Source organism: Mustela putorius, unplaced genomic scaffold (genome assembly GCF_011764305.1).
Source record: "Mustela putorius furo isolate JIRA1106 unplaced genomic scaffold, ASM1176430v1.1 tig00000450_pilon_pilon_pilon, whole genome shotgun sequence".
NCBI classification, from domain to species: Eukaryota; Metazoa; Chordata; class Mammalia; order Carnivora; family Mustelidae; genus Mustela; species Mustela putorius.
In genome coordinates, this window is record NW_025421385.1 from 16,092,253 (window position 1) to 16,119,357 (window position 27,105).

At 45.6% G+C, this 27,105-nt stretch overlaps 1 protein-coding gene across 2 annotated transcripts in view; it reads right to left on the reverse strand.

The window, feature by feature from the left end:
* The window catches only part of PPP1R14C (protein phosphatase 1 regulatory inhibitor subunit 14C), an 87,208-nt gene extending 75,069 nt beyond the window's left edge, over positions 1-12,139 (reverse strand). Inside the window, exon 1 of one of the 2 annotated variants that reach the window (XM_045080189.1) lies at positions 11,237-12,139. In XM_045080189.1, the coding sequence (XP_044936124.1) occupies positions 11,237-11,539 (303 nt within the window). In that variant the 5' untranslated portion in view covers positions 11,540-12,139. The remainder of the gene's footprint in view (positions 1-11,236) is intronic. The other variant, XM_013056643.2, reaches the window with a different exon arrangement.
* Positions 12,140-27,105: the final 14,966 nt, after the last annotated feature.

The window sequence follows — 27,105 nt, forward strand, 5'->3', positions numbered from 1 at the left end:
CTGTGCATGAAAAATCTCAATTTATTTTTTTTCTATCCTGTGTCATGCTCATTCTCAAACTAACTATAAAATGTCATTCTAGGGATAAATTCCCCAGTGAAAATCAATTTGTTTATACAGATTTCTTCAGCCCCTTTTTTAGGCTACTTCATCTTTTAAAAAAAATTAAATTAAAAAAATTTTATTTCTTAAAGCTGCTACCATTTGCCCTCTCAGATGCTCATTTTATATCAACGCAAGTTAAAAATAAATACCACTATTACTTCATTGTGAACGGCCAAGGTAAAGGACAAATAAAGGAAGAGGAAAAGCCTCCCAAGAGCCAATATTATAAGTTAGACACCAAAAATTTTTAAGTCAAACACGCCAGCTCTTCTTAAAGGTTAACCTAATTAAATTTTTTTTTTAAAGGCAGATAGGGTACCTATGATATCAGCAGTGTCAAGATTTCAAATTTAACCTAGAAGTCAATAGTGGGAAGTGCTGGAGGAGGGAAATAAAGTGTTTTGTTTTTTTCTTTTCTTTTTTTTTTTTTTTTTTTTTTGATGATTTGAGAATTTATTTACAATCACTGAAAGGAGATGGTTCTAAAAAACATACAAGGAATTACAGTCTCCTTAAACTTGGAATGTTTATTACATATATTTCAACATTTAAATAGAAGCCCATTTTCAAAAGCAATTTTCTACTACTTTCTCATAAAAATATAAAAAGGGACAACATTCATATTTTTAAAAATCCATAGTTAGCCCAAATCAGGGTTTTTCTACAAATGGTACCTCTTTCCAAAAAGCTTAAAAGACATCACAGAATGATGTCATGCGAAACTAAGTAATTTCACCACAGCAGAGTATTTTACTTTTAAGAAACATTGTGCAGTATTTCTCTCTAACTTACATGCTACATTTCAACTGTGTATATGGTATGTAAACACACCAGATTAATCCAAGTCACTCATATTTATGTAGTAGAGTGTCAGATATGACCAATTTCCATGTAAACCATCAAGCTGAGATCAAGAATTGGAAATAAGGTGTTTCAAAAGGTTTCTCAATCTGATTCTTCCTATCCAAGCCATGTTACCCAAGAGACTACACCAAGGGAAGGATGGATACACTCTCATTGAGCTACTGGAATTAGCTCTGCAAGTAGATGCTCCTTTGGTGAACTAGCCTAATGCCTGTCTCACGTTTGCCTTAAGAGAGAAAGACCCTTCGGTTACTGCTTTAAGTATCACCCTGTCTTCAATAAACCCCATTTTCTGCAGTGCAGGGCACCCCTATCATAGAAGCTCTGAAGCGTACAGCCTAAAAACCCTAGACCACCCTCATTTTTTCAGATAAGGAAAGAAAACCTGAAAACAGAAGTCTGGCATGAATATGACTTGCCAAGACCATCCAGCTAATTAAGCAGCATCCCAACTAGTTCAAGTCCCACAGGCCGGGGTCTCTTCCCATGACATCCTGGGAACAATGGACGTGCTTTGGGTCCATAGATTTCATAAATGCCAAGAAGGTTCCAGAGCCCACAAATAATATATTCATTGATTCCTGTTCATTGATTCCTGAAGTTCACTTGTTAAGCGATTACTTTGTCTTACTTAAAGCCCTACTTCCTATAGATAATTAAAGTGTGCTTAGTCATTTACATTTTCAAGTGAACAAATTTATCATATCCTTTCCTGTGAAAGGGCTTTGAGTAAAAGAAGCAGCACAGAGTCACTATGTAGTAAAAGAACGTACTGAACTAAGACAACCGCAAACAGGACATAGGCTCTGCCCTCATAGGACTTCGATCACATGGACACCTCCATTCTTCTCCTGTAACAGAAAGGATTCCTTTCTTTTTCTTTTGCCCTTAAACAATGTTAAAGGACAAAGGCTTCCTAGTCCCCTTTCCTCATTTTGCAAATATCTGCTGGAAATGAATGAACCCCATCAACCAACCCACCAATCCATCAATCTTCCAAAGTTCCTTCCACAGTTGGCCCTGAGGAATCTTCAAAAAAGGAAAAGCCCTTCATTGATCATTTTTTTCCTCAACCATAAAGTCATGTGTTAGAGATGAACCTGCACTCCGGTGTCTTCTTTTTTCTCAGGTCTTACACAGTGAAACAGATTTCCAGAGCACCAGTCCTGACTCAGAAAAACCTGGTGAGACCTTACTGGCCGAAACTTTGAAGCGGACGCAGCAATCTTGGCTCTCATTCCCTGTCCTAATAAGACTTGTATGAGCCTGTTGCTCTGAATCTTATCTCCTGATGGAAAAGAGCTCGCCCCCTCTTGGCCCAGCAAGCACAGCCACTCTCAGGGAAATGAACAATGACTGTGCAAATAAAACAGGATTCTTGTACATACTGAAAATATAAAATTATGGAGAAGAATGGCAGTAACCTGTGATTACGCCCTCAGAAGACTTTCATCCCCCTGCCTCTGTGCTTTATTCCATTGCCACTTCCTTGCCATTCACGGGTTCATAGGGCTGCACAGATATAATTCACAACCAGGGGAGTGAGCTGAAAGTTTGAGTCAACAATGAAAAAGTAGACTTATAAACCAGGCAGATCCAAATGACATTAGTGCAGTTAATTGAGGTGTGTCTTTCTGAAATGCACAGTTCCAGAAGACGGTCTGGAGGGCGAGTTTCGGTCACACTCACTTGAGGGCCAGGTGCTAGACACCTTAGGGCACCCAGGTGTGTGAGAGACACTGGGGCCTCAGGGACCCCCCCCAAGATCATACCCTCATGAAGCTGCAAGAGACAGGATTACAGACGTGTTCCAAGAAAGGGGGAAGGAAGCACAAGCTCCTGGAGGCCAGTCAGACAGGCTGCCATGAGGGGACGTACCAGAGAAGCTTCTAGAGGAGATACCCCAAGGGTGAGTCTGAAGAACAGGTAACAGGTGGACAAGTGAGGTAGGAGAGGTAGGGAGAGGTGGTCTGGCAGGAGGAGAAGCAAGTCTGAAAGGATCCTGTCTGCCCTGCATGAGGATCTCAGAGGGAGGGGACAGGGGCAAGAGATGGGGTTACAGAGGCAGCAGGCAGGGCGAGCCCCTGAGCACTGGTTGCAGCCTAAGGGCTCATCTTTTGCCATGAAGGCCCATGGGCCATAAGAGGATCCAGTCTGGATTTCAGAAAAACACTCTGAATGGCCGCAGTGAGGGACAGCTGGAGGGGAGGGCTCCGAGGGGGAGGTCCCGGCCCAGGAACCAGAGACCACTATCTGTTCCTGATTATGTCATCCAGAAGGATATGGCCTCTGACTGGAGCCTATTGGTCAAGCCCTCCATAGCTCTATTCCTTGCAGAGTTACTGCAAGGAGGGGTTATCCAGTAGGAACTCAATAAATGGAGCTGCTGGGCGCAGTGGCAGCATCACAGCTATGTGCCTCTGGGGTCAGCATGATCGTAGACAGGGACAGGTCACAGCTTCTCTGGTGCCCCACGATTGCAGAGGAAGAAGAGGAGGTCTGCATAGGAAGGTAAACTCATCTGCCAGCCAGGGAATCATGAGGTTTCCGTGGAGCATCTAAGTGCAGTTGTCCATTTCTTTTTTTTTTTTTTTTAAGGTTTTACCTATTTATTTGACAGAGAGAGAGAGCGAGCGCACAAGCAGGGGGAGCAGCAGGCAAGGGAGAGGGAGAAGCAGGCTCCCTGCTGAGCAGGGAACCCGATGTGGTACTCCATCCCTGGACCTTAGGATCATGACCTGAGCTGAAGGCAGATGCTTAACCGACTGAGCCACTCAGGCGTCCCTGGAGATGTCCATTTCAAAACTCTCTGAGTATGTCTGGTCCTCAGAAAACTGATCTGGGCTAAAAATACAGATTGAAGAGCTGTCAGCATATAGCCAGCAACTGAAGCCACGGGAATATTCGTACCACCCAGAAAGAGTGTGCAGGGTGGGTGGGTTGGGGGGGGATCATCACAGAAGGCAGCGCAGGGGTCCAAAGACAGACCCTGTGCAACATCAGACCAAAGAGATGGACAGAGAAAGAAGCCAGAAGGGGGCTGGCGGAGTGGGAGACCCAACGAGGCTGCCCCTGGAGCCAAAGGTTTCCCCAAGGAGTGGCAAAGGGTGCCTACAGAGGCAGGAGTCCAGGGAAAATAAAGACTCATGAGGTCCCCCTGGACTGAGGAACAGCACGGTCCTCAGGGCAGCTGTGGTGCATCAACAGTGTCTGGAGAAGGCTCCAGGAAAATAGATAGTAAGAGTAGCAACCAGAGGGGATACAGGATTGAGGAAGGGAAGCGTTTTTCATGGCAGGCAATGGCTGCTCCTGGTTCTAGCAGGGAGCTGGGCTGCAAACCCGTCCCAGGCAGGAGAGAGATGAAGGGAAGAGAGCCCTGGGCATCCGCACTGGCTGGTGCAGGACAGGGCCAAGGACTGGGCCGCAGGGAAGGAAAGAGCAGGGAAAAGTTGCCTTGAAAAGACAGATGATGGTTTGAAATAGCCGTGAAATAATCAAGCACGGCCTGGGGAGACTAGGGAGTAAACCGCAAAATGAGATGGTGCCCACAGTGGGAAGAAACCATGCAGACCTGGCTCTTCCCTCCTCTCCAAACAGGGGCTCCTCTGCGGAGCGCTGTCAATGAGGTATGGTTGGCCAAGAGCAGCCAGGTGGTTTCAGAGCTGGGAGAAAAGCAAAAGACCCTGGAAGCAAAAAATGTGAATGTCAGGCAAGAACCCGAGGCACAGCTGGTGTGTCGGGGCACAGCAGAAGCAGAGGGAAAGAGGGTGGGCAGGAGACAGGGGGAACATCAGATTCTCAAAAGAATTCCCTCGATCTAAGCTGAAAAAAAATCAATGCACTGCAACCACAATTTGTAAACTCCTGTTTGGAGCAAGTAAGTCAATGAAGGTACGTGTACTTTTCAACAACGCTGAAATAAAACAGTCATAATGCAAGAGTGGGATATGAATTACTGTAACAAAACCATAAATCTGGTTTTTCTTTTCCTAGCCGTGACTCTTAACAAAGAAATGCCACCAACTCATTCAATGCTAAAACATGTTTTCTGGTGATTGACTCTTTTTCATTCATTTCAGTAAAGGCTTAATGACTGAACAACTGTGCTCTACCACACCAGGACAGGTGCAGAGAAAATTAATGCAGATTGAAGTTTAATTTCTCTATACATACAAGAAAACCCACCGGAACTTCCAGAATAAGGAAGATTCTAGGAGAAAAGGGAATGATAGACGATTTGCCCATGTTCAAGTTCAAACACATACCAACATCCCTGACCCAAGTATCCACTCATCTTCTCCAAGTTCTACCAGCAAACAGATGTGAATACCTTTTCTCTTCCTTCCTGTCCTCTGCCCACATGACAGAGAATAAGTGATAGTGGCTGGTTATGGTTCCAGGTCCAAGGGCAACTGCATACCTACTGTGTTCCAGATCTATGTTCCATGCCTTTCCCATCTGGTCCACACAACAACCCTGCCAAGAGGGCAAGGTGATCCCCTTAAATAGAAGGGGAAGATGGGGCTCCAAGAGGTTATGGAAATTGCCTACACTCTCACGACCACTGAATGCTGGGTCATGATGAGACCTCAAGCAGTGGAGCACTGACTCTCTTAACTGCCGCCTTCACCCCGAATTTCCCTAACTCTGTTCCGAGGGGAAGCATGTGAAATACTTTTCTTCCCTTGGCAATGGAGAATTCTTTTATTCATAGACTTCCAACATGCTTCATTGACTCCTTACAGATTGCATTTATGGAGGTTTAAAAAAAAAAAAAAAAGCAGGTTTTTAAAAAAGTCTATTCATTCTCCAATACCCAAACCCATGATGCTTCACCAAATAACCCACAAACCAAGCTCTCGGCAACAGGTTCTACCTTCTGGCTCAGGTACTAAGAAAACAGCAAAACAGGAGAAGATGATGTCGTAGAGTGGGACTCTATATACAAAACAAGGACCTGAACTTCAAACTAGAAGCCCCATCCAGGCATAAGAACAGCTCCCTGATGGTGGGATTTCCCTGTACACGCAAGATCAGTCAACTCAGGGGCTCCAACAGCCACTTCCGGGGAGTAGACAATACACGGAAGTTCTTAGAAGGTGCCCAGTGCTGTCCTGCCTTGAGGAGCAGTCGGTGCATGGGGAAGGGATGGGGGAACGTGGACCTGCACGGGCACGTTTCAGCCGTGGGCCCTGGGGCAACTTTCTGGGATCTCCATGACTCAGTTTCTATACCCACAAAATGAGAATATCGGGAACTGTGACTAGGACTACATGAACCATACTTGATGCACTGAGAGCATTTCATAAACACCAGCTAATTCTATTACATATGTTCAGGTTTTTCTTTCTGGAGGAGTATTTTTTTTTTTTAAGATTTATTTATTTATTCTAGAGAGACAGAGGGGGAGAGGGACAAAGGGGGAGAGAGAGAGAGAGAATCTCAGGCAGACTCCCTGCTGAACATGCAGCCTGACGCGGAGGGCTCGATCTCACCACCCTGAGATCATGCCCTGAACTGAAATCAAGAGTCAAACGCTTAACTGACTGAGCCACCCAGGTGCCCCTCGAGGAGTATTTTTAAAACTGCATGCCACTGTCCAAAAATGTTATGGAATCTATTTATTTTTTAAACTAACTTACTTTGTTAGAAAAAGAGCATGAGCTGGCAGGGAGAGGGCGAGGGAGAGAGAGAATCTTAAGCAGGCTCCATGCCCCACAGAGTGGGAGGTGGGGCTCGATCTCACAACCCTGAGATCCTGACCTGAGTCAAAATCAGGCATCAGACACTTAACTGACTGAGGCACCCAAGTGCCCCTAAAATCAACTTAGAGAGTCACAACCAGCAATTCTGGAAAAAGAAATAAAACAGAATATTGTATTTAAACATGAATAAAGTCCTATTTTGGATGACGCTTGTCATTTTTTCTCTAGCATCCACAGTAATATTGAGCACAGCTTTGTGAATCCATGTGTCTTTCATACATCCATGTGCCCGTGTGTCAGGCAGCAGTCTAAAGGGTATTTCTTTCTAGGGTCACCATCAAAACATTTGGAAAAACACTGATTTACAGAACGAACAATGACAGGGAGTCAGGGAATAGGCAAAGGTATAACATGACAGGAACCACATTTTAAAATGCAGACAGCTGGGGCACCCGGGTGGCTCAGTCGTGCAGCATCTGCCCTTGGCTCAGATCATGATCCCGGGGTCCTGGGATCCAGCCCTGCCTCGGGCCCCCTACTTGGCAGGAAGCCTGCTTGTCCCTCTCCCACTCCGCCTGCTTATATTCCCTCTCCTGCTGTCTCTATCTCTCTCTCTCTCCAATGAATAAATAAAATCTTTGAAAATAAAAAAAAAAATAAAATAAAATGCAGACAGCTGCAAAGGGAAAGCCTAAGTGGACCCTCAGGGTAACCGAGGAAATGCCCTCCGCACACAAGTCTGTTTACGGGGAGCTGCTACAGGAATTGCAATAATCTGAGGTTAACAACAGGCTTTTATTTCCAAAGCAAACCAAATTGCAACACTGGAAGTACAGATGTTATCTGGATGCTGGGCAAGATGAGAAAAAATGATTATGACTTACCCATCTTGCAATACTTGTCAAAGGAGATGCAGTGCCAGATTTCAAAATGTTCTTAAAAACTGTCTGGGTTTGGACGAGATATGAAAATGTCTCAAAACAGAAATCCTTCAATGTGGCTACAGATCCATCCTCTAACAGTTCCATTATAACCAAATCCCTGGCTGGAAAATTTAACTATCTGTACAAGAAGATGAAATGGAAAATAACTATAAACATAACTAAGCATTTCATAACTTAGAAAAACACTTCTCTATACATCCAAAAGCCTGTTTGATGTGGTGTGCCGCAATACTGCCCTTACACTGGGTAGGAAGGGCCATGGTCCTGGGTCTTAATCTCCCCACACCCAGCCCCCTGCAGAGTTCCCAGGACCCACTGGACCCACCCAGAAGTGCTGCCCCTCTCATTTCAGGCCCCACTACAGCTCCCCAGAGTTTCCTGATCCAATACCAAGCCATTTCCAGCGTATGAATAGGCTCCTCCTGGATCTGTCCCCCCAAGGGGGCCTTTGCCACCACTGGCCTGAGCCAAAGGTATGACAAAGAGGGACAGAGGGTATAGACAGAGAGTGGGTATGGGAGTGGACACAATGCTCTTCACCAGGTGAGACTGTACCGCGGGAAGAAAAGAAAGCAGGCCCAAGGCCTGGGGATTCTCCAGCTGCATACCAGCTGTGAGCCCTGGGAAGTCCGAGAATTCAAAATTCAAACTTCGCCTTCCAAGTCACTATGGAGATATCACTGTCAAGGTAGGCAGACAGAGTAAATTTTATATCATGCTTGTTACAACTGCATTATCTTTAAATAGGTAGACCTCTGCTTTGAGGGCCTCCATCTGTTCTCTTTGCCTGGGCCCCTGCAAACTTACGAGGCAGGCCTGGTGCTGAGCCGGTGGGTTCATACGGCCATCCGTATGAACCCATGTTCATACGTGCCCTGCCCTTCACCAGCTCTGCGGGCTTGGGAGAGCCGCTGACTCTGTGTCTCAGTTTCCTCGTCTGGAAAGCAGATAACAGCACCCTCTTCATAGGGTTGTTGTAAAGACTAAATCAATTAGTCAGCACACAGTGTCGAGAGCAGCGCCTAATAAGCACTCCACACATGCCGTCTCTAGATTTTTCTCCATATCGAATCGACAGTCACTGCAAACTTCGAACTCAGACTACAGCCAGGAAGGTGTTCTGTGTATTTCTTCCTTCCCACTCCTGATTTAAACATCGTGCTTTATGCCTCTCCAAAAGATCACTATTTTCTATTCTGAAAAGGACAAGTCTTCCAACTGCTGACCGGCCTGATAGACATTCTTCTGAAATTAAATAGGGGTTCATCATCTCCCCCAGCTTGGCAGAAAGCTCAGGCCTCTGGCCAGTTTGAAGTCTGGCAAATTCGCTTTCTGTGTCAATTGCATGAAATGAAAATTTGACAACATTACCAATTTTAATTGTAAAAGGGACAGTCCCTACCCTCTGTATTCATGAAATTCAGAGCTATTAGCCCAGGACAGTCCCTCTCGATTAAGAGCAGAGGCTGAAATACTTGAAGCCATCAGCAAGGAAAGGCTACCAGACCAGAGAAACTAAGCTAAAAATAGAGCCCCACCAGTGCAGAAATAGAGGGAAGAAAACAATTCTTTATATGTCTACTTAGGAGCCCACATGCTTTTTGTCATTAAGGGAAGCTATATTGTCAGCTTGGTAATTAATTACAAACTGCCAACAACCTTCTCAATGACCAATATTCCTTCAACCTACAGTGAGAGAGCAAACAACTTGAAGAGAACACTTGCCACATTGTAATGGCACACTGAGGGCACAGAGCCCCCTCTCAAATCTCTAGTTCGCTGTAGGTCAGAAGGTTTAAAACGGGAAGCGAAATGTACAAGGAAAAGATTCAAGGTCATGTTTACCCTTTCCAATATATTTTTAACCTACACATTCAATACAGTGAACATCCAATCCACCATCCCCCCCCCCGCCAATTATTCTGAAGAATTTTTAAGATTTTTGATTTGCCAATATGCTAAGGGGCCAGAACTCTCTAGCTTCCCCCCAACTACCCCTAATTAGTCTTCCCTAAAAGGAGTGCTGCTCAAGCACTGTGCATTTCAACAGCAGCATTTCTATTAAATCTTCTCCAAATCCAAAATGGAGTATAAAGGTCAGTATGAAATAAATAAAAATTAACTGGATTCTACAGAGGCAAGACCGAGCACATCCATCCACCCAACAGTCATCCCATCCCATCTAAATCAAATAGTGTTTCTTGCAAGAGTTTTGCCAACTTCCTACCAAAAAAAAAAAAAAAAAAAAAAAATCAATCCCAGGAACACTTCCTGTGTTGGCCAGTGTTTATTTACACAATTAAGATGGCTTTTTGTAAGAGCCAGGCTGGAGAAAAAATATATTTTTACAAGCCCATTAGTCATATAGTCAAGCTTCATTATATGCTGATCATTCATCAGTAGTCCCTAATGAGGATGCTGTTGCCTCCTGCCATGAGAACGTGAAGGAAAGGATGTGTTCACAATAGGCCATAAAATGTGTGAAAAACAGAATACCCCAAACCAGGAGAAAAGCCAATGAGTTCATCTGGCTCTCTCTCTCTCTCTCTTTTTTTGCTGAACAGCGTTAACAGCCCTATGGACACGAACCTGCTTTAACTGAGAAGCCGTCTCCTTAATTATTAATTCCCTCCATTTTCCCACCCTTCCCAAACTCCACGCCCTTAAGAGAAGTACAATACTTCATTCAGAATCGCTGTTATTAAAGACTCTCCTGGGCAATCATTTTGGCTTCAGGCATTTTTCTAGCAGACGTCTGCTACAGCTTATTCTAAATCTTCCTCCTAACACCAGGCATCTCTGCAACCGTCGGACTCGGGTGTGAACCTTAGCCCCTGAACCGTGGGAAGTCACAGGGTCCTCGCGGAGGGAAGCTGGTGGATTCCGAGCATCGCGCAAACCACCCGCAGAGCTACCTTCCTTTCATCCAGGCACCTTTCGAGGCTGCCAAAGGCTCTCACTCGGCTCCCATCAATGGGAGTAACCGAGCTCGACCAAGGGGGTTAAAATCTGCTTCAACAAAGCCTAACGTGTGCGGCTTGGGGAAATGCAAGGATAAATTATGGGAGCGCGCGTCGGGGCTGGTTGCAAAAGGGAAAGCGTTCAATCTCCTGATTTTGATGTAGAATTTCAGGAACCAAGGGGTCCTCTGGGATCCCCAGAACCTCTCCTCTCCGATAAGCAGCTTTCAGGTCCCTTCCCTGCTCCCTCCCCACAGAAGCCGGGATTGCTAGGATCTCAGCAGTTAAGAACTGTTTTTGTGGGGTTAGGCGCAGCTGGCGTGAGCCCTTCCGAGCCCCGCTGCGTGGAGCTGCCTCTGGAGCCTAGAAGCGCCCCCCACCCCCGGCTCCGAGAAAAGCAATGTGCTTAGCAAAACCCATCCTTCCTTACTGCCATCCAAGGGGCCCGCACCTCTGAGGGCACCGGGCATCTGGGCCCAGGCAGAGGCGTCCCAACTGTGGCGCCCCGGCGCCAGAGGGCACCCCGGAGAGAGCACGCCCTGCGCCTAGCTCCCAGAGCTGGGTCCCAGGGAGTCAGGGGCCCAGGGACAGAGAATTCCTGTGTGGGCACCGAGCGGCGAGGGAGGCCCACGACCCTCCCGGCCCCGCGCTCAGGTACCTCGCAGCCATACAGCTGACCCAGCTGCTCCACGATCCACTCCTCTAGCACGAGCCGCTTCCGAAGCTCCTTGCGATCGTATTTCACTGTCACTTTTCCCTGCTGGTGGCGTCGCTGCTGCTGCTGCTGCTGAACCTGCCCCGCCGCGGTCGCCGTGGCCACCGGCGCCGAGTCCTCCCTGGAGGAGCCACTGCTCGAGCCCGGGCTGCCGGCGCCGCCCCGGGGACTCTGGAAGAAAACCCGCGCGCCGCCGCCGCCGCCGGCCCCACCGGCCGCCTCGCTGCTGCCCGTCGCCACCGACATGTCCCCGCGCGCGCCAGAGCCCGAGTGCTGCCCGGAGGAGGGGCGCGCGGAGCGCGCCCGGCGCCGCTACCACCTCCGGCCGGGCAGCGGCATGCGAGGGGCTCGCCCGCACCTGCTCCGCGCGCCGCGCACGCCCGGCAGCCCGGCTCCAGGGGAGGTCGGGAGGAGCCGAGGCGACAGCGAGGAGGACGGGCGGGGGAGGGCGGGGAACAGGGAGGGGCGGGGACCGCAGCCTTAAAGACGCCGCGGAGGACCCTCTCGCTCCAGCCCGGGGAGGCGGATCCCGCGCGTCGCAGGCACTGGGCCCGGGGCGTGGGAGCGGCGCGCGGAGGCGGGAATGTGTGCGCGCAGGCACGCGCAGCCGCCTGCGCGTAGACACCGGAGAGGGCTGTCTTGGGTCTGGTGCCAGAGATGGTCCGCCGCGCGGATGACGGTGTCCTCTCCGGCCAGAGACGCGGAATTGCGCTTTTTGCCCCCAGCGGTGCGGGAGCGCACGCTACCCGCCGCCTCCTGCGGCGTCGGCCCCGCGCTGCCCCGGGGGCAGGGCTCCGCCGGGAGCGGGACGCACGGAGGGACGGCGCCGCAGGTTCCTCGCGAAGCTTTCCTTGCCTCTCCCTCTTCGGGTGGCGGGGAAGCGTCTCTCTCCCTCCTGGCCCCACCCTCCAGCTCCAAACACATTCCTATTCATGCCACTTCCTCTCTCAGATTGTGAGAAAAATTGACGAGGCGATGTTTGTGCAATCAGACGATCAAAGCGCCTGAGAAATTCTCTTCAGACCAGTTTTTCTCTCCTTACAAAGTGTCTGTTTATTCGGAGACGGAGCATTCTTATATCTTTGTATCTAAAGGACCGCAAGCTTGATCCACCGCTTGGCTAAGAGGCTGGGGACCTCCAGACAGCAAACATTTCTCTAAAGGAGTCAGTGCTGTTCACTGGGCTTACATTTCTAGTATTGTATTCCCTGCCTAGTTTGCTTTCCTGTCTCTCAATACCCCTGCCAAGCTACCCCTTTTTACCGGGGAAAGCCACTGCACTAATTTTACTCTGAAAACATCAGGCTGCCAAGTAGAGTTACAAATGAATGAGCTTATTATAAGGTTTAGGGCAAAGAGATGGGGAGGGAAATTATAAACAGAAAAGTGCATGTGTATGTGTGTAAAATCATAGGGAGACACTACTATATGTCTCCTCTGCATTGCATTTCTGTTCAGGCAACAGAAAGAAAACACAAAGGTGCTCCAACACAGGTAAGTGGCTTTCAAGAACTTTTTGAAAAAGCTGGTGAGGTTTACCAGCAGCTACTCAAAAAAGTTTCTCGGAAGGAAAGTAGATAAAGTTGATTTCTTCTGAGCATTTTCTAGGGTATCCCCCTGTGGGATTCTAGACCAACAGCTGCAAAGGGAAATAAAAGACATAATCAGAAATTTTCTCCCCAGCTTTTCTGGCTCTGCAGTCAACTGGTGTGCAGGGCTTCTCTACCCAGATTTATGATCACCTTTGTTCCGTCCTTTTAAGGTTTTCACCAAGAGCCTGAGAAGGGATTTTCCCCAAGTTCCATGCCTGAAGTTCCTCAGCAGGACAAGGCAGGCCCTGAAGAGTGAAAGGAAAGGATCTAATGGGGGATTGTGTTAAATGGGATGGCTGGTGCGGGGGCCCTGGAGTCCTATCACCATTAGAGGGGGTCAAAGCTGAAACCTTTCTTCCCATGGCAGAAGCCAGCTGTCCTCAAGTTAGGTTCCCCACCCAACTTTTCACAGACAAGTACTAGAGACTGATGACTGTTTTCCACGTCACCTCCACACCCACCTGCCTGGGGCATCAGAGGTTGTTCTAAATTCTGAGTGGGTAGCCAAGAGGGTGAGCTCCTCTGCTTGCAGGGAGGAAAAGGTTGGAAGGCAGGGGTGATCAATGACAGAATAAGCTTGTCTGTCTCCAGCCATCTGGCCCTGGTCCAAGTTAGCTAGCACCAGCTTTAACCAGCCGAACCAACCAGGAGAATTTCAATCAAAACAAAATCAGCTAAAATTATAGTTAGCGAAGGAGAAAACTGCATAAAATCTGCATAAAAATCTGCCCCTCATTCTGGCACTAGGACCAGGCTCTACCAATATTTTGAAAAATTGTGCCTATGATCCAGGAGTATGGCAAAGAGTGGAAAATTCCAACCAATTCCAGCTCCTTTGAGTCTCTGGACAATGAGTTCAGTCATTCAAGAACAACTTCAAAGAGTTTATAAAAATTCACTAAGTTCTTTCTGAGAAATTCTTCTGTCAATTTTTTTTTCACTGTGTAGGATCCTTTTTTCCTTTGTGCTTAAAACTCAGCTTTCTCTTACGACTTCAAAAATGACAGGTACTAAGAGATATGTAAGAAGAAACTTAGGGTTTTCGGCATCTTCACTTGTAGGTAAATAGCCAGTGAGGAGTCAGTCAGTGTCTTCCCTCACATACACTGACCTTCAGTGGCCCAAATGAGTCACCTTGACTTACAATTAGGAGTTGAACTAACATGAAAGTTCCTTTTCCTGTAAATCCACTTGCCCCACCCAGGACATGATATATACTCGGAGGGATTTCCCCACCACACAGACACACACAGACAGATACACACACACACATGCACACAAACACACACATGCACACTTTAATTCCATGTTTCAAAATATTTGGGAGTAAGGGGCTTATTCACAGGCCAGAGACCCTTTACATAGATGACTATATTCAGCAAAGCCAGCAATATTTCTCATCTTCAAGACTATTCATTTTTGTTCAAGGCAAGCACTTTCATTTCTAAACTTTTTAGACAAGATTTTTCACATGCTGGTTAATCAAAAACAATGAATGGTTTTTAGTGACTTTAATGGTCTGAGAATGTTCAAGAACACAAGAGATGAGCTTTTTCCTTAAGGCAGTTACTCACTACTGTGAAAGCAACCTAAGGAAGATTCATCAATATCTTTTCTTCATAGCTTCACACTTTCTTAAATTGCTCTCTGATTTGGAGAAAGTATCTTTTAGGAATTATATATAGTTCCTTCATCTCTGAAAATGATCTTTATGCCCAATGTTTGTTAAATAAGATGACTTTATCAGGGGTCCCAATTTTCTTCACCCCCCAAGGGAAGCAAAGATTAAATACAAATATTTATGCTCAGATGCAATTTCCTTACTCCTTACAGACTAGATGTGGCAATAATTATGCAACACCTGGTAACCTACCTTGAGGCTGTGATAATGATAGTCCCGAGGGCCGAGGGCCCAGGAACCTGAACAGAGAAATCTTATCTGGACTAGTGAATGTCAGCGATAAGCTTCCTACATCCGAATTCTCGGCAAAAGTGTGGTAAAGCCAAAAGACAAATCAAAAGTAATTTCAAGTCTGGTTTTCATTGTAAAAATAGAAGAAATTCAGTCTGTCCTGTTGGATTCTATCTGTTACCCATAGCATTTTCTCTTTTCAGAATACAGTCCATTATTTCATTATTCTTTATGCAGTGAGAGTGCTAATGTTGATAGCCTACCAATGTCATTTTTCTTTTGGCTACCGTTTCATCCTCTTTTTCTTTTCCTCCTCTAAACTCTGGGATTTTGATTGTATTGTGCATTACAATTTGGAATCATAATTCCCAAATAAACTTGGCCACTGCTTGTATAAGTAACCAGAGCAACAGCAGTCATTGTGACCATTCTACAGTTTTGTCTCCACAATTACCAGAAGTTCTTACCCGACTGTTCGGAAAGGATGGGGGTTGGAGCTGCAAATCCAGAGCTTCATCTCATCGCTTCTAACAGAGGCTAAATGTCCTACACCTTCTTATAAGCCTAGCTTATATTTTGTCTTTCTGTAACACTAGGGCCAAATTTGTCTGTGGAGGAGCCCGTTATCCCCCACTTGGCTGATACCTTCTTGCCCTCCCCATTTCATTGCCAGACATTTTGGAAGAGCTGCCCATTCCTCTCTTGTGTCTGTCTTCCCCGGTCACCATTCAGTCCCCCACAGTCCAGTGGCCACCACAGACTGAAGGCACCAACCAAAATCACCAAGGAACTCCATGTTGCTCAATTTAATGTGTGCCTTCCAGCTCTTACCTAACTTGACCTCCTGCCACATTTGACAATCTTGAACCTCTCCAGGCTTTTCAAACTCTCTCCTCTTTTGGCTCCCGTGCCAACATCCTCCTGCCACGTCTTTGTCTGTGTCTTGTGAGCTCCTTTTCCAATACCCCTGCCTTTAAGGTAAATGGTTCCCCAGATTCTACCCTCTTCTCTTTGATCATTCACACACTTTCTCCAGATGATTTTGTCTCTGGCTAAAGCTTCCATTTGGACAAGCTACCATCTACGTGCCACCAACCCCCCAAATCATGAGCTAGAGCAGGTTTCTGGTCGAAGCTTCAGATCCGCAGAACTGTATTTCCTGCCAAAGCACTGAGCATAGATGTGTGTAGTTAAAGTACACAGGTGTACACCAATATCAGTTCCTTAGAGAACAAAATACAGTAGTCCCCCCTTCTCCACTGGGGTATATTCTCAGGAGCCCCCCTCATGGACATCAGAAACCACAGACAATACCAAACCCTATATATGCTATGCTTTTTTTCTCTACACACATACTTACGATAAAGTTTAATTTATAAATTAGGCATAGTAAGAGATTAGCAACAATAACTAACAATGAGGGCTCTTGGGTGGTTTAGTTGGTTAAACGTCTGCCTTCGACTCAGGTCATGATCCAGGGATCCTGGGATCGAGCCCTGCATCTGGCTCTCTGCTCAGTGTGAAGCCTGTTTCTCCCTCTCCCACTCCCTCTGCTTGTGTTCCCTCTTGTGTTGTGTCTCTCTCTGTCAAATAAATAAATAAAATCTTTAAAAAAATAAATAAAATAAATAATGAAATAGAACAATTATAACAATATACTGTAATAAAAGTTGTGTGGATGTGGTGTTTCTGTCTCAAAATATCTTATTTGTACTGTACTCAGTACATCACTCTCGTGATGATGTGAGATGATAAAAGGCCCACATGATGAATGACGTGAGGGGAGTGACATAGCGTTCGTTGTGCTGCTGTTGACCTTCTGACTTGTCAGAAGGAGGAACATCCATTTCTGGACCGCCCTTGACCATGGGTAACTGATACCACAGGTAAGGGGTAGGGGAGCTACCATACATAGTTCAGTGAGTGTGTTTGGCCACGGACTGCCCAGTAAAGGGTGCTCTGGCTCAGCATTTTCCAGACATTCAATAAAAAGCACATTTATGTCATGACCCAAATATATATGCACCCACATAACTTACCCAGATTCCATGTAATACACTCCTGACATGGCCTAGTCTCTTCTGTCCTTTTTCATGATTTGGAAGGAATGCCGGTTACGATCTACTGACTGATTTCCCAACCCACTGAAGGGTTGCAGCCCTGAGTCTGGAAAGAGCTGCTGCCAGCCAGAGGTGTGCCTATGAGAACAGGTCTTGGCTCTCCTTGGTCTTCATGGCGCACTCCAGGCTGGTTATTTATTCCCCTGGCACTCTCTTCCTGCCGTGATTAGGTTATCAAGTGTTCTGGTAAACAACTCTGACCCAAAATGGCTGACCTAGGGCATGTGTGTGATCCTCCTGAAAGCGCCATGAGAGAACTAAAGAGGAAAAATATTCTGGACATAAAGGTATACCTTTTGCCGGACCTCCGTGCTCCTCACTCAGGAAACGGTGGAAGGCCTGGAAGGTAAAGATCAGGAGGACACTAGGCATTGGTAGAGCCTCCGGCTTGAGGACAGGTATGTTGTGGTGGTTGTCAGCCTGAATCTTGCCTCCAACATGCCTGGATTGAATCTGGCCTCTGCCACTTAGGCACTGTGTGACCTTGGCAAGTCACTTCACCTCTCTGTGCCTTCACGTCACCATCTGGAAAATGAACAACAGTGCTTGTCTAACACGTTATTCTGAGTGAAAATGAGTCACAGGAAATAAAACACATAAAACAGTGCCCTCTGTTATGCGTGAACAAAACATGCCATAAATGCGGAGGAGAGGACACACTGTTGTTCCAACCATGTCCCCAAGAAATTATGGCCACAGGCACATCGTGATTTCAGAGATGTGAAGCAAGCAGTTGGAAATCATCTCCATAGGCATCCTGTTGAGAGCCACTCTACAGGTGACTCAGCTGTTGTTCCCATTGGCAAATCCCGGTAAAGAAAGGTAAGATGTGTCTCCAACAGCTTACTCAGTTGGGACCTGCACCTGCATGTCTTGTAGTCACCCCCAGTTAATAGAGTCAACACCATCTGTCCCAGCTGAACCTACTTCACTTCCAGTTTCCCTTCTGGAGGGGCTGTCTAACAACACTAGAAGTTCAACAACTGTCTAACAACATCTAGAAGTTCCACCATGTCCAATCCACCCGTAAGCAAACCCTAATGATCCCATGCTTGTCTGGGTCCAATCTGCCCCTCCTCTCTGACCACGCATTCCGCCTGGGTCTCTCCTATGGTCTCCTCACTTGCCTCCACACCTTGCCTTCCACTCATTCTTTCTATTGCTCCCACAGAGAGCTTTCTAAAAGCAAATGTGATCATATCATATGCTTAAAATTCCCTCCATTTTCCCTGTTCCCGTCAGGCTATAGTCCAAACAACTTCACATCGCCCATAAGGCTTTTCTTGCTTTCTTTCCCAGCACCTGTTCTCCCCACTGCATCCCCAGACACAAACCCTTCACTCTACCCAGCACCTTACATAGCCTGGGGTTCCCAAATACAGAACATTCCCTGCCTGATTTTGTCTGTGCCTACAACATCCCATGCCAGTTTCCTGTGGCACCAGCCTGACCCCTCACACCCCCAGCTGGGGTTAGTCACCTCCCTGACTAAGCCCTTCCCACTTTCCTAACAAGGTCTCACTCTCATGTCTGCCCCTTGGCCACCACCCATCACATCGCGCATCAAACCTTTCTGTGATCAAGTCTCTGCTCAAATGTCACCTCCTCAGACAGGCTTTCTCTCTGCACCTCTTGCTCTGGCCTCTTGCTCTCTTTCTTTCTCTTTTTTGCTCTTATGACCACTTGAAAATTATTATATGTCCTGCCGAAGCGAGCACCCACTTGAAAATTATATGTGTAATTATGGAAGATATTACATTTTATATACTACATGTGTATTACATAACAGCACACATTATAGGATGACGGAAGGAGTCTATTGGGTCATCTGTCTCTCCCACCAGATTATAAACCCCTGAAGACAAGTATGTGATCGAATGGAGTGCGTGTTCTCAGGACCAACAACAGTGCTTACAACAGGGTCGGCACCCCAAACAGTGCGTGAGTAAGACTATCTCCACTTCTGGTTTGACACATTTTTTTCTTGATCGTCCAATAAAAATATGCAAAAATGGAGATCTCATCACTCCTCAGTACAGGCCCAATCTGGTGTTGGGTGTTCTTATAAATCATAGGAAGTTATACTTCTCCCTTCTACAGAAACACTTCCAGGATTCTTACTAGGTTTCTGTAGGAAGCAAAGGAAACGGTGACCACCCAAACTTCCCAAGACCCTATACTTGAGCTGGAGTCTTCTGTTCCTCCAGCATTAGTCTTGGCTTTGGAGCACCTGGTTTGTTGGAGGTTGTTATGAGACACGGCTGAGGCATCAGGTGTGAAATTAAATTGTCATTCCAACTCTACTCCTATCAAGACTCTACCATCAGTTGGTGGCAGTTTCCCCAAGCTATTATTTTTAAGCTGTAAAAGGAGGACTGGTCAGAAGGCCACCAGCTTAGGCCATCTGTGAAGCAGCACCAGTTTTGTTTCTTTCCAGGTCATTGTGGGAGGAGGTGTGGTCTTTCCTGTGGGGCACAGCTGGTCTGTAGCTTGAACTACCTTCAACACACCGAATCTGATTTCTGCCTTCTGACCCCGGGCTGTACCACTGGTCCTATGACAACGTCAAATGTCTCTAGAACTTTTGAGACACCATTTCTTGAGTTCTGCACTTACCTCAGCAAGGACCAGACACTAACAGTTCTCAAGTTGGCACCAGGTCAGGAACCACGCCCCACAAAGCACCATGCCATTTTGTAATTACAAATGGCTTATAAACTTCAATAGTTATAGTAATAGCAATAATAATTGGGCATCGTCCTCTAGTTAAAGAGAAAGAGCCACTGGTTTTATTTCCTCCTCTGGAAATCTTTGATAAATTCAAGCTTAGTCCAAAGCTATAAGCAATTTAAACGGAATGGTATTGGCATAAAGACAGACACACAGATCCCTGAAACAGAATAGAGAGTCCAGAACAGAGCACCTGGGTGGCTCAGTGGGTTAAGCCTCTGCCTTCAGCTCAGGTCATGATCCTAGGGTCCTGGAATCGAGCCCCGCATCGGGCTCTCTGTTCAGGGGGAGCCTGCTTCCCCTTCTCTCTCTGCCTGCCTCTCTGCCTACTTGTGATCTCTCTCTATATCAAATAAATAAATAAAATCTTAAAAAAAAAGAAATAAACCCACATATATATGGCCAATTCATTTATGACAAAGTAACCAAGAATACACAATGAGGAAAGCATTCTCTCTACAATAAATGGTGCTGGGAAACCTGGACAGCTACATGCAAAAGGATGAAACTAGACCAGAATCTTATTATAAGGTCATAAGATACAGAAAAATTAACTCAAATGGATTAAAAATTAATTCCAAATGCTTGAGTGTAAGACCTGACACCATTAAACTCCTAGAAGAAAACATAGGTAGTAAACTTCTTGATATCAGCCTTGGTAATGTGTGTGTGTGTGTGTGTGTGTGTGTGTGTGTGTGTGTTTAAAGACATCTTTTTTTTTTTTTAAGATTTTATTTATTTATTTGACAGAGATCACAAGTTGGCAGAGAGGCAGGCAGAGAGAGGAGGAAGCAGGCTCCCTGCTGAGCAGAGAGCCCGATGCGGGACTCGATCCCAGGACCCTGAGATCATGACCTGAGCCGAAGGCAGCGGCTTAACCCACTGAGCCACCCAGGCACCCTGTGTGTGCCTGTGTTTTAATCTGACAGCAAAAGCATAAGTAAATAAGTGGGACCATATCAAACTACAAAGCTTCTGCTCAGCAAAGGAAATCATCAACAAAATGAAAAACAATCTGCTGAGTGAGAGAAAATATATGTAAATCATGTAACTGACAAGGGACTAATATTCAAAATATATAAAGAGCTCATACAACTCAAGGGCAAAAAAAAAAAATCCAAATTAAAAAGTGGGCAGAGATCTGAACATTTTTCCAAAGCAGACATACAGATAGCCAACTGGTACTTAAAAAGATGTTCAACATCATTAATCCAGGGAAATGCACAACAAAACCACAAGATATCATTTTCTATCTGTTAAAATGAGAATATCAGAAAGACAAGAAATACTAAGTGTTGATGAGGATGTAGAGAAATATGAGCCCTGATGCATTGTTGGTGGGAATGCAAACTGATGCACCCACTCTGGAAAACTGTATGGAGGTTCCTCAAAGAATTAAAAATGGAGCTACCATAAGATCTGGCAATTTCACTTCCAGATATTTATCCAAAGAAAACAAAAACACGAACTAAAAATACCTGCATCACGTGTTTATCATAGCATTATTTACAATAACCAAGATATGACAACAACCTAAGTGGCCACTGATGGATAAATAGCAAAGAAAATGGGACATAGATCTCTTTGCACACCATTGCTGTAGAGAAGGGCATGAGAATCCTTGCTTTAGAAATCAGCATCCCTATTCCCATATGCGTCTCTCAAGACTGTGGGGATTATCATGTTGTGTTGATTGTGTTGTAGTGTATGTTGCATTGTGTTACGATGGGCTCCATCCCAGTGGACAGCAGGCTGGTTATTCATGAAGGGCTTGACATTCCCAGTGTCAATTGTCTCAAGATCTGGAAGTTCCTTCTTCTGTAAAGCGAACTCTAGTTGCTGCAGAGGGGGATAGGAGAAAATGTTTTTTTCCTTGGCCTTGTGATTACACTGGAGAAGATGTCTAGAACTAATTCTGTTCTACTTACGGTGTCCTCCATGGGTCAGTAGACCCACAACAGGGTCGGCAGGCCCTGAGTTGGTCTTATCTGGAGCAGATGATACAGGGTGAGAATATTTTGAGTCTAACAATAGCAAAAGCTACTCATCACTGACATCTATTAGGTGTCAGGCATTTTATTATAAATGCTATCTCATTAAACTTCCTACAATCCCACATGATTATGTACCTACAACAATGATGACTATGTTCATTTGAAAGATAAGGAAATCAAGCTACCGGAAGCTAAGTAACTTCTACCTCTAACCTAAGGTTTTATAGGAAGTGGAACTGGGATCTTATTTTGCATCTGCAGGCCTAGTTAATAATAAAATCTGACCTGAATGTCCCCTGTCTGCCCTCAGTTCTATGCAGGGGTTAGGACAGGGCTATGTTTAGGGCAAGGCCACTGTGTTGTGGGAATACAGCATCTCCTTTCCTTCCATTTTGGCTTGGCTCGGTGGAGCCTGGAATCATTGTGAGAGACCCCCAGGGGGACAGTCAGCCTCAGAGGAGCCTAAGCCCACCCCTCCCAAGATTGCTAGTCTACTTCCAAGTCTAGAGGAGCCAAGTTTTGTTTTTATGGATGAAAAAAACTTTTCCTCTCCCCTTCTCTTCTTTGAAAACTGATAACCTCTGAAAAGATCAGCAATTATATATGGCATCTGCTGGCTGTCCAGTTCCATGTTCCCTGCCACGTGGGAGGCAAACCTGGTGCTAGGCCCACCCCACACAAATTAGGTCAAAGCCTTTGGAGGCCAGGACTGGGAGCTGGTGCTGCTCGGAATTCCTGGGTGATTTCCCCGTGCAGCTGGGGCTGAGGACCACCACCACAGACCACCTGGGGACAATCCTATGTGTGACAACTTTCTCAGCCTTCCTCCATTCTTTCCCACTCTTAACTCTCCTCTGGAGTTTTGCTCCACCAAAACTTTGGAATCATCATCATTGACTCTGCAAAAGTGCTTAATCAAGTACGCCAATTTCTCTAAAATCTGCACTATTCAGTCACAGTGTGCATCTCACTGTTCCATCTGAAACCAGCGAAGCAATTTGCCCACCGTTTTGAAATATAAAGTGTAGATACTTATTGATAGACAAAACACCTTGATTATAGAATAATAAAGGGATTAGATAGAGTTATATGATGGTATAAATAAGTAAATCTCTCATATCACCAAAAAATCGAATTACCTAACTAGGAGGGGAAAAAAAAAAACCAACCTTCCAGGGTATGGACTATCAGAACAATGTGTAGAAAATCGTATCGAGGGACACCTGGGAGGCTCAGTCTGTTAAGCATCTGCCTTCAACTCACATCATGATCCCAGTCCTGGGATTGAGTCCCACGTTGGGCTCCCTACTCGGTGGGGAGCCTGCTTCTCCCTCTGCCTGCCACTCCACCTGCTTGTGCTTTCTCGCTCCCTCTCAAAAAAATAAATAAACTCTTAAAAAAGGAGAGAGAGAAAAGAAAATCGTATTGATCCTAGGAATGATAACGTGTTGAAAAAGTAGAGAATGGTGTGTCTTTCTGGCTTTCATATTTAAGATAACAGAAAAATTCATCGTGCTGTGTTGCATAAATAATGTTTGGAAAACAGACCAAATTATAACGTTCTATGTCATGGTACAGCAATAATGCTACAACCCAGAAAATAAGCCAAGCAGTAAGTGTGCCTGATGCCCTCAGTGTAGACAGCCAAGCAGTAAACTGTGGAGTAAGTAATAAATGTCATTAACTTCCTCTGCCCCAACTGCCCTACCCATAGGCAGGGAAAATTATTATTATTATTTTTAAGATTTTATTTATTTATCTGACAGACAGAGATCACAAGTAGATGGAGAGGCAGGCAGAGAGAGAGGAAGGGAAGCAGGCTCCCTGCTGAGCAGAGAGCCCGATGCAGGGCTTGATCCCAGGACCCTGGGATCATGACCTGAGCTGAAGGCAGAGGCTTTAACCCACCGAACCACCCAGGTGCCCTGACAGAGAAAATTATTAAAATTTCCACAAATGCCCTTTGGCTGTCTGAACCCTTCTGAAGGTTTCATACAGAAAAGCCCAGAAAGGCTGCAGAGCATAATGAATGGAGATAAGCCTCAAGGAACTTCCAAAACTGTCACTGTATGTATCACAGAACTGCGATTATAATCACAGCCATCATTTCAGAAAATAAAAATGCTGGTACATTCATGCTTCTGGCGAACCAAGAAATGTGGAGTCTTTCCGCGAATGAGGGTGAGGATCTTATTCGCCTGTTGTGCCTTATCCCCTATTCCGTCCTATACAATCGGTCAGGCTGGGCCGTCTGCCATGGCTAATCCCGGCATGCAGCAGTGGGTGGGTTCCAGGCTGTGAGCCAAGCTGTGAGTGGGTGATGTGTGTCCTTCTTCCTGATTTCTGGGTCTCCCAGGGGCATATTGCAAGTGCCTGTCCCTCCATCACAGCATTTCACCCGCAGAGGTTTTCACAAAGCTCTCTCTCCCCTGCCAAATGCCTTCCGCTCCTCCCCTCCTCCCTGCCCCCCAACTTCCCAGCCCCCATCCCCCACCAGCCCTTTCTCATCTTTCAGCACAAATGCAGATATAATTAGCCAGGATGAAGCCATCCTGAAGTAGGGTGGGCCCTTAATCCAACATGCCTGGAGACCTTATAAGAGGAAAAGAGACCCAGGGATGCAGACACCCACAGAGAAGACCGTGGGTGACAGAGACAAAGATCAGAGTGACGCACCTCCAAGCCAAGGAATGCCAAGCATTGCCAGGAGCCCCTAGAAGCCAGAAGAACCAAGGAAGTCTCTTTGCCCAGAGTCTTCAGAAAGATCATGGCCCTGCCAACAACTTGATTTTTTTTTTTTAAGTGTGAGCTTCCAGAACTGGAAAAGAATAAATTTCTGTGGTTTGAGCCACCCAATTTGTAGTACTTGGTGAGTCTAGCCCTAAGAACTAATACAGAACTGAGAAAAGCAAAAGTGTCCCTGGTGGCAGGCCAGAGCCTCCTGCAGACTCGAGGTGGAGATGAGTTTCTTCTCCAATGTCAGCTCAGGTTTCCTCACAGGGCCACTTAGCACGAGGCTTGGAACTGGGCTATGAAGCCATGTCCATGCTCCACAGGGAAGAATGACATCAGGCACTAGCATTGTCCACCATGGACCGCAAAGAGAGAGGGACAGCTCACGCCCAACCTGCTGGTGGCACTTCCCAGGCTCACAGCCCACGTTTTCTGGTCGGTGACACCCACTCATCCATGATCCCTCATCCATGGTCCTACCACATTGCAGAGTTTTCTGTTTTTCACGTTACAGGTAAAAAAAAAAAAAAAAAAAAAAAAAAAAAAAAAAAAAAAAAAAAAGAAATACAACATAATATACTTAAAATTAGAAGTTAACTTTTTCAAATATAATCTGTAAGAAAAGGTGGAATTATTCATTCTGATACAAATAAACTGAATGTCAGCTGATTTCTTAATTACTGGAAACCAGACCCAATACCTTGTTAGTAGACTAAAGAATGTTGCAGAAAGATCTGGCAAGAGAGGACCAGCTTCTAAAAGTTTAAATAGATAGGACACAAAGTCAAAATGGTTCCATAAAATTTGTGAGGCTGGAAAAACACCATCTCTAACCAGTAGGGTTAAGATGATAAAATCTTGGAAGAAAAACAAAGAATGATTTGGCTTACTTGGTACCCCTACTATCTAGCATGGTATTTGGCAAGTAGTAGATTTAATAATGAATACATGACTACATATGTTAATTTTTAAAAAACTCATTTATTTAAATACCAAATACTAGTTGGACATAAAAATACCATCTTGATAAGCTGTAACTCACTATATTCTTCCACTCGAGCTTATTAAGAGAGGAACATTGAGAATCATGTCAACATTCTGAAAGTCAATACTCAAGAAGAATATTAATACTACCACTGTAATAACAACAGCTATCCTCATGTACTCTCCTAAATGTCAGCTACTTTCCAGATTGTTTCTCTACATCTACTGACTATGCAATCATCACAACTCATTATTTGTAGATAAGGCAACGGAAACACAGAGAGGTCAAGTACTCACCCCAATGTAACTTGCCAGGGTAGCTCCCAATGCTATGCAACCTCTGATCAGAGTCATTCCTCCAGCAAATCCTCCGGGAGTACTCATTCATCGCAAGTCTGGCCATTGCACTGAGACAAGCACCACGGAGTCGTGGCAGGGAAAATTACTCCTGGTCGCAACGCACCCATGTTCCTGCAAATGCCAGATTTGGACACGCCATGACATCCTTCATAAAGCTGATGTTCAAACTCAGCAAGCTTTCACTTCCTCAATTCTCTCTCCCCACTGAGTAAGGCAAGCACAAAGGAGCCTTTCCAGTATAACACACCATGAACAAGGTATGAAGCATGGTGTGATTGGAAAGGACCTGGAGATGTGACTTGGTCTTCCTGCAGGAGAAAAGGCAGTGTTTGCAAATAAATTAATTTAGTTTATTTAAAAAGCTGAACCATTTGTCTGCTTAAGTGGCTATCTTTGCAGATGTCACAGGTCCCCTGGACATGGTAAGAATGGCCAGATTGCAACTAAATTTTAAACAGACAGGTGAGGGCACAGCAGTGATGGTTCTATTTGCATGTTGAAGTGATGACTTCCTTTTGCCAAACCTCCTGCAAGTTTAAGTAAATGTTTTTTAGTACAAATGAGAAATTAGAATGGGATGGAGGGGATTTTTGCTAATGGGGATGCTTTACCTGATGGAGCCATGATAATATGTGGAGTGTATTTATTTATGGACTCCTGGAATGGGCTCCCAGGACACCTCCTAGGTTAGAGTTAGGCAGCTGAGCCTTTACTGGCATTCAATGATATCTTAAAACTATTCAGAAGTACTGTAATCAATACATTCATTTTCTTGGAAATAAATACCATGCATGGATTTTACATGGCACTTGTCCCCATCTGGCCATCAGCCACACGCTCTGCTTATGCACCTGCTTACTATCTGTAATGCAGTGTGTGTTCATGAGAAGAGCTAACTGCTATGGCCAAGACCCAAAATACATAATGGTTCCACCCCTCCAGAATTCTGTGCTGGACTCCCATATTAACTCTGGTTGGATGAACCCCCACAACAGCCCCCTCCATGCAGTCACTTAAAAGAGACTCAGGCTATGAAAATTCTGTCATCGCCAACTGTGACTTTCAAGGGAGTCCCAGGTATAGAAAGCAAGCCTTTCCAGAAAAGGAAAGCCTGGAAGACAGCGTGGGGTAGGTTTCCACAGACCAGGCCAGGAGATGGCACACATCACATTCTGTTGGGTAGGACTTTGTCACAGGTACCACCTCTAATGGCAGGGTGTGAAATTTGATTTATAAGAAATATTTATTGGGTCATTTAGATGGCCAGAGTATATTTCTTATATGTATTTGGGTTTCCTCCATAGTTTCTGTCTCAAAGCTCCCAAAACCCTTGCAATGTTTTAAGTGTTGAGAGTGATAAAGGTATCTTCTGTTCCGTTAGTAACAT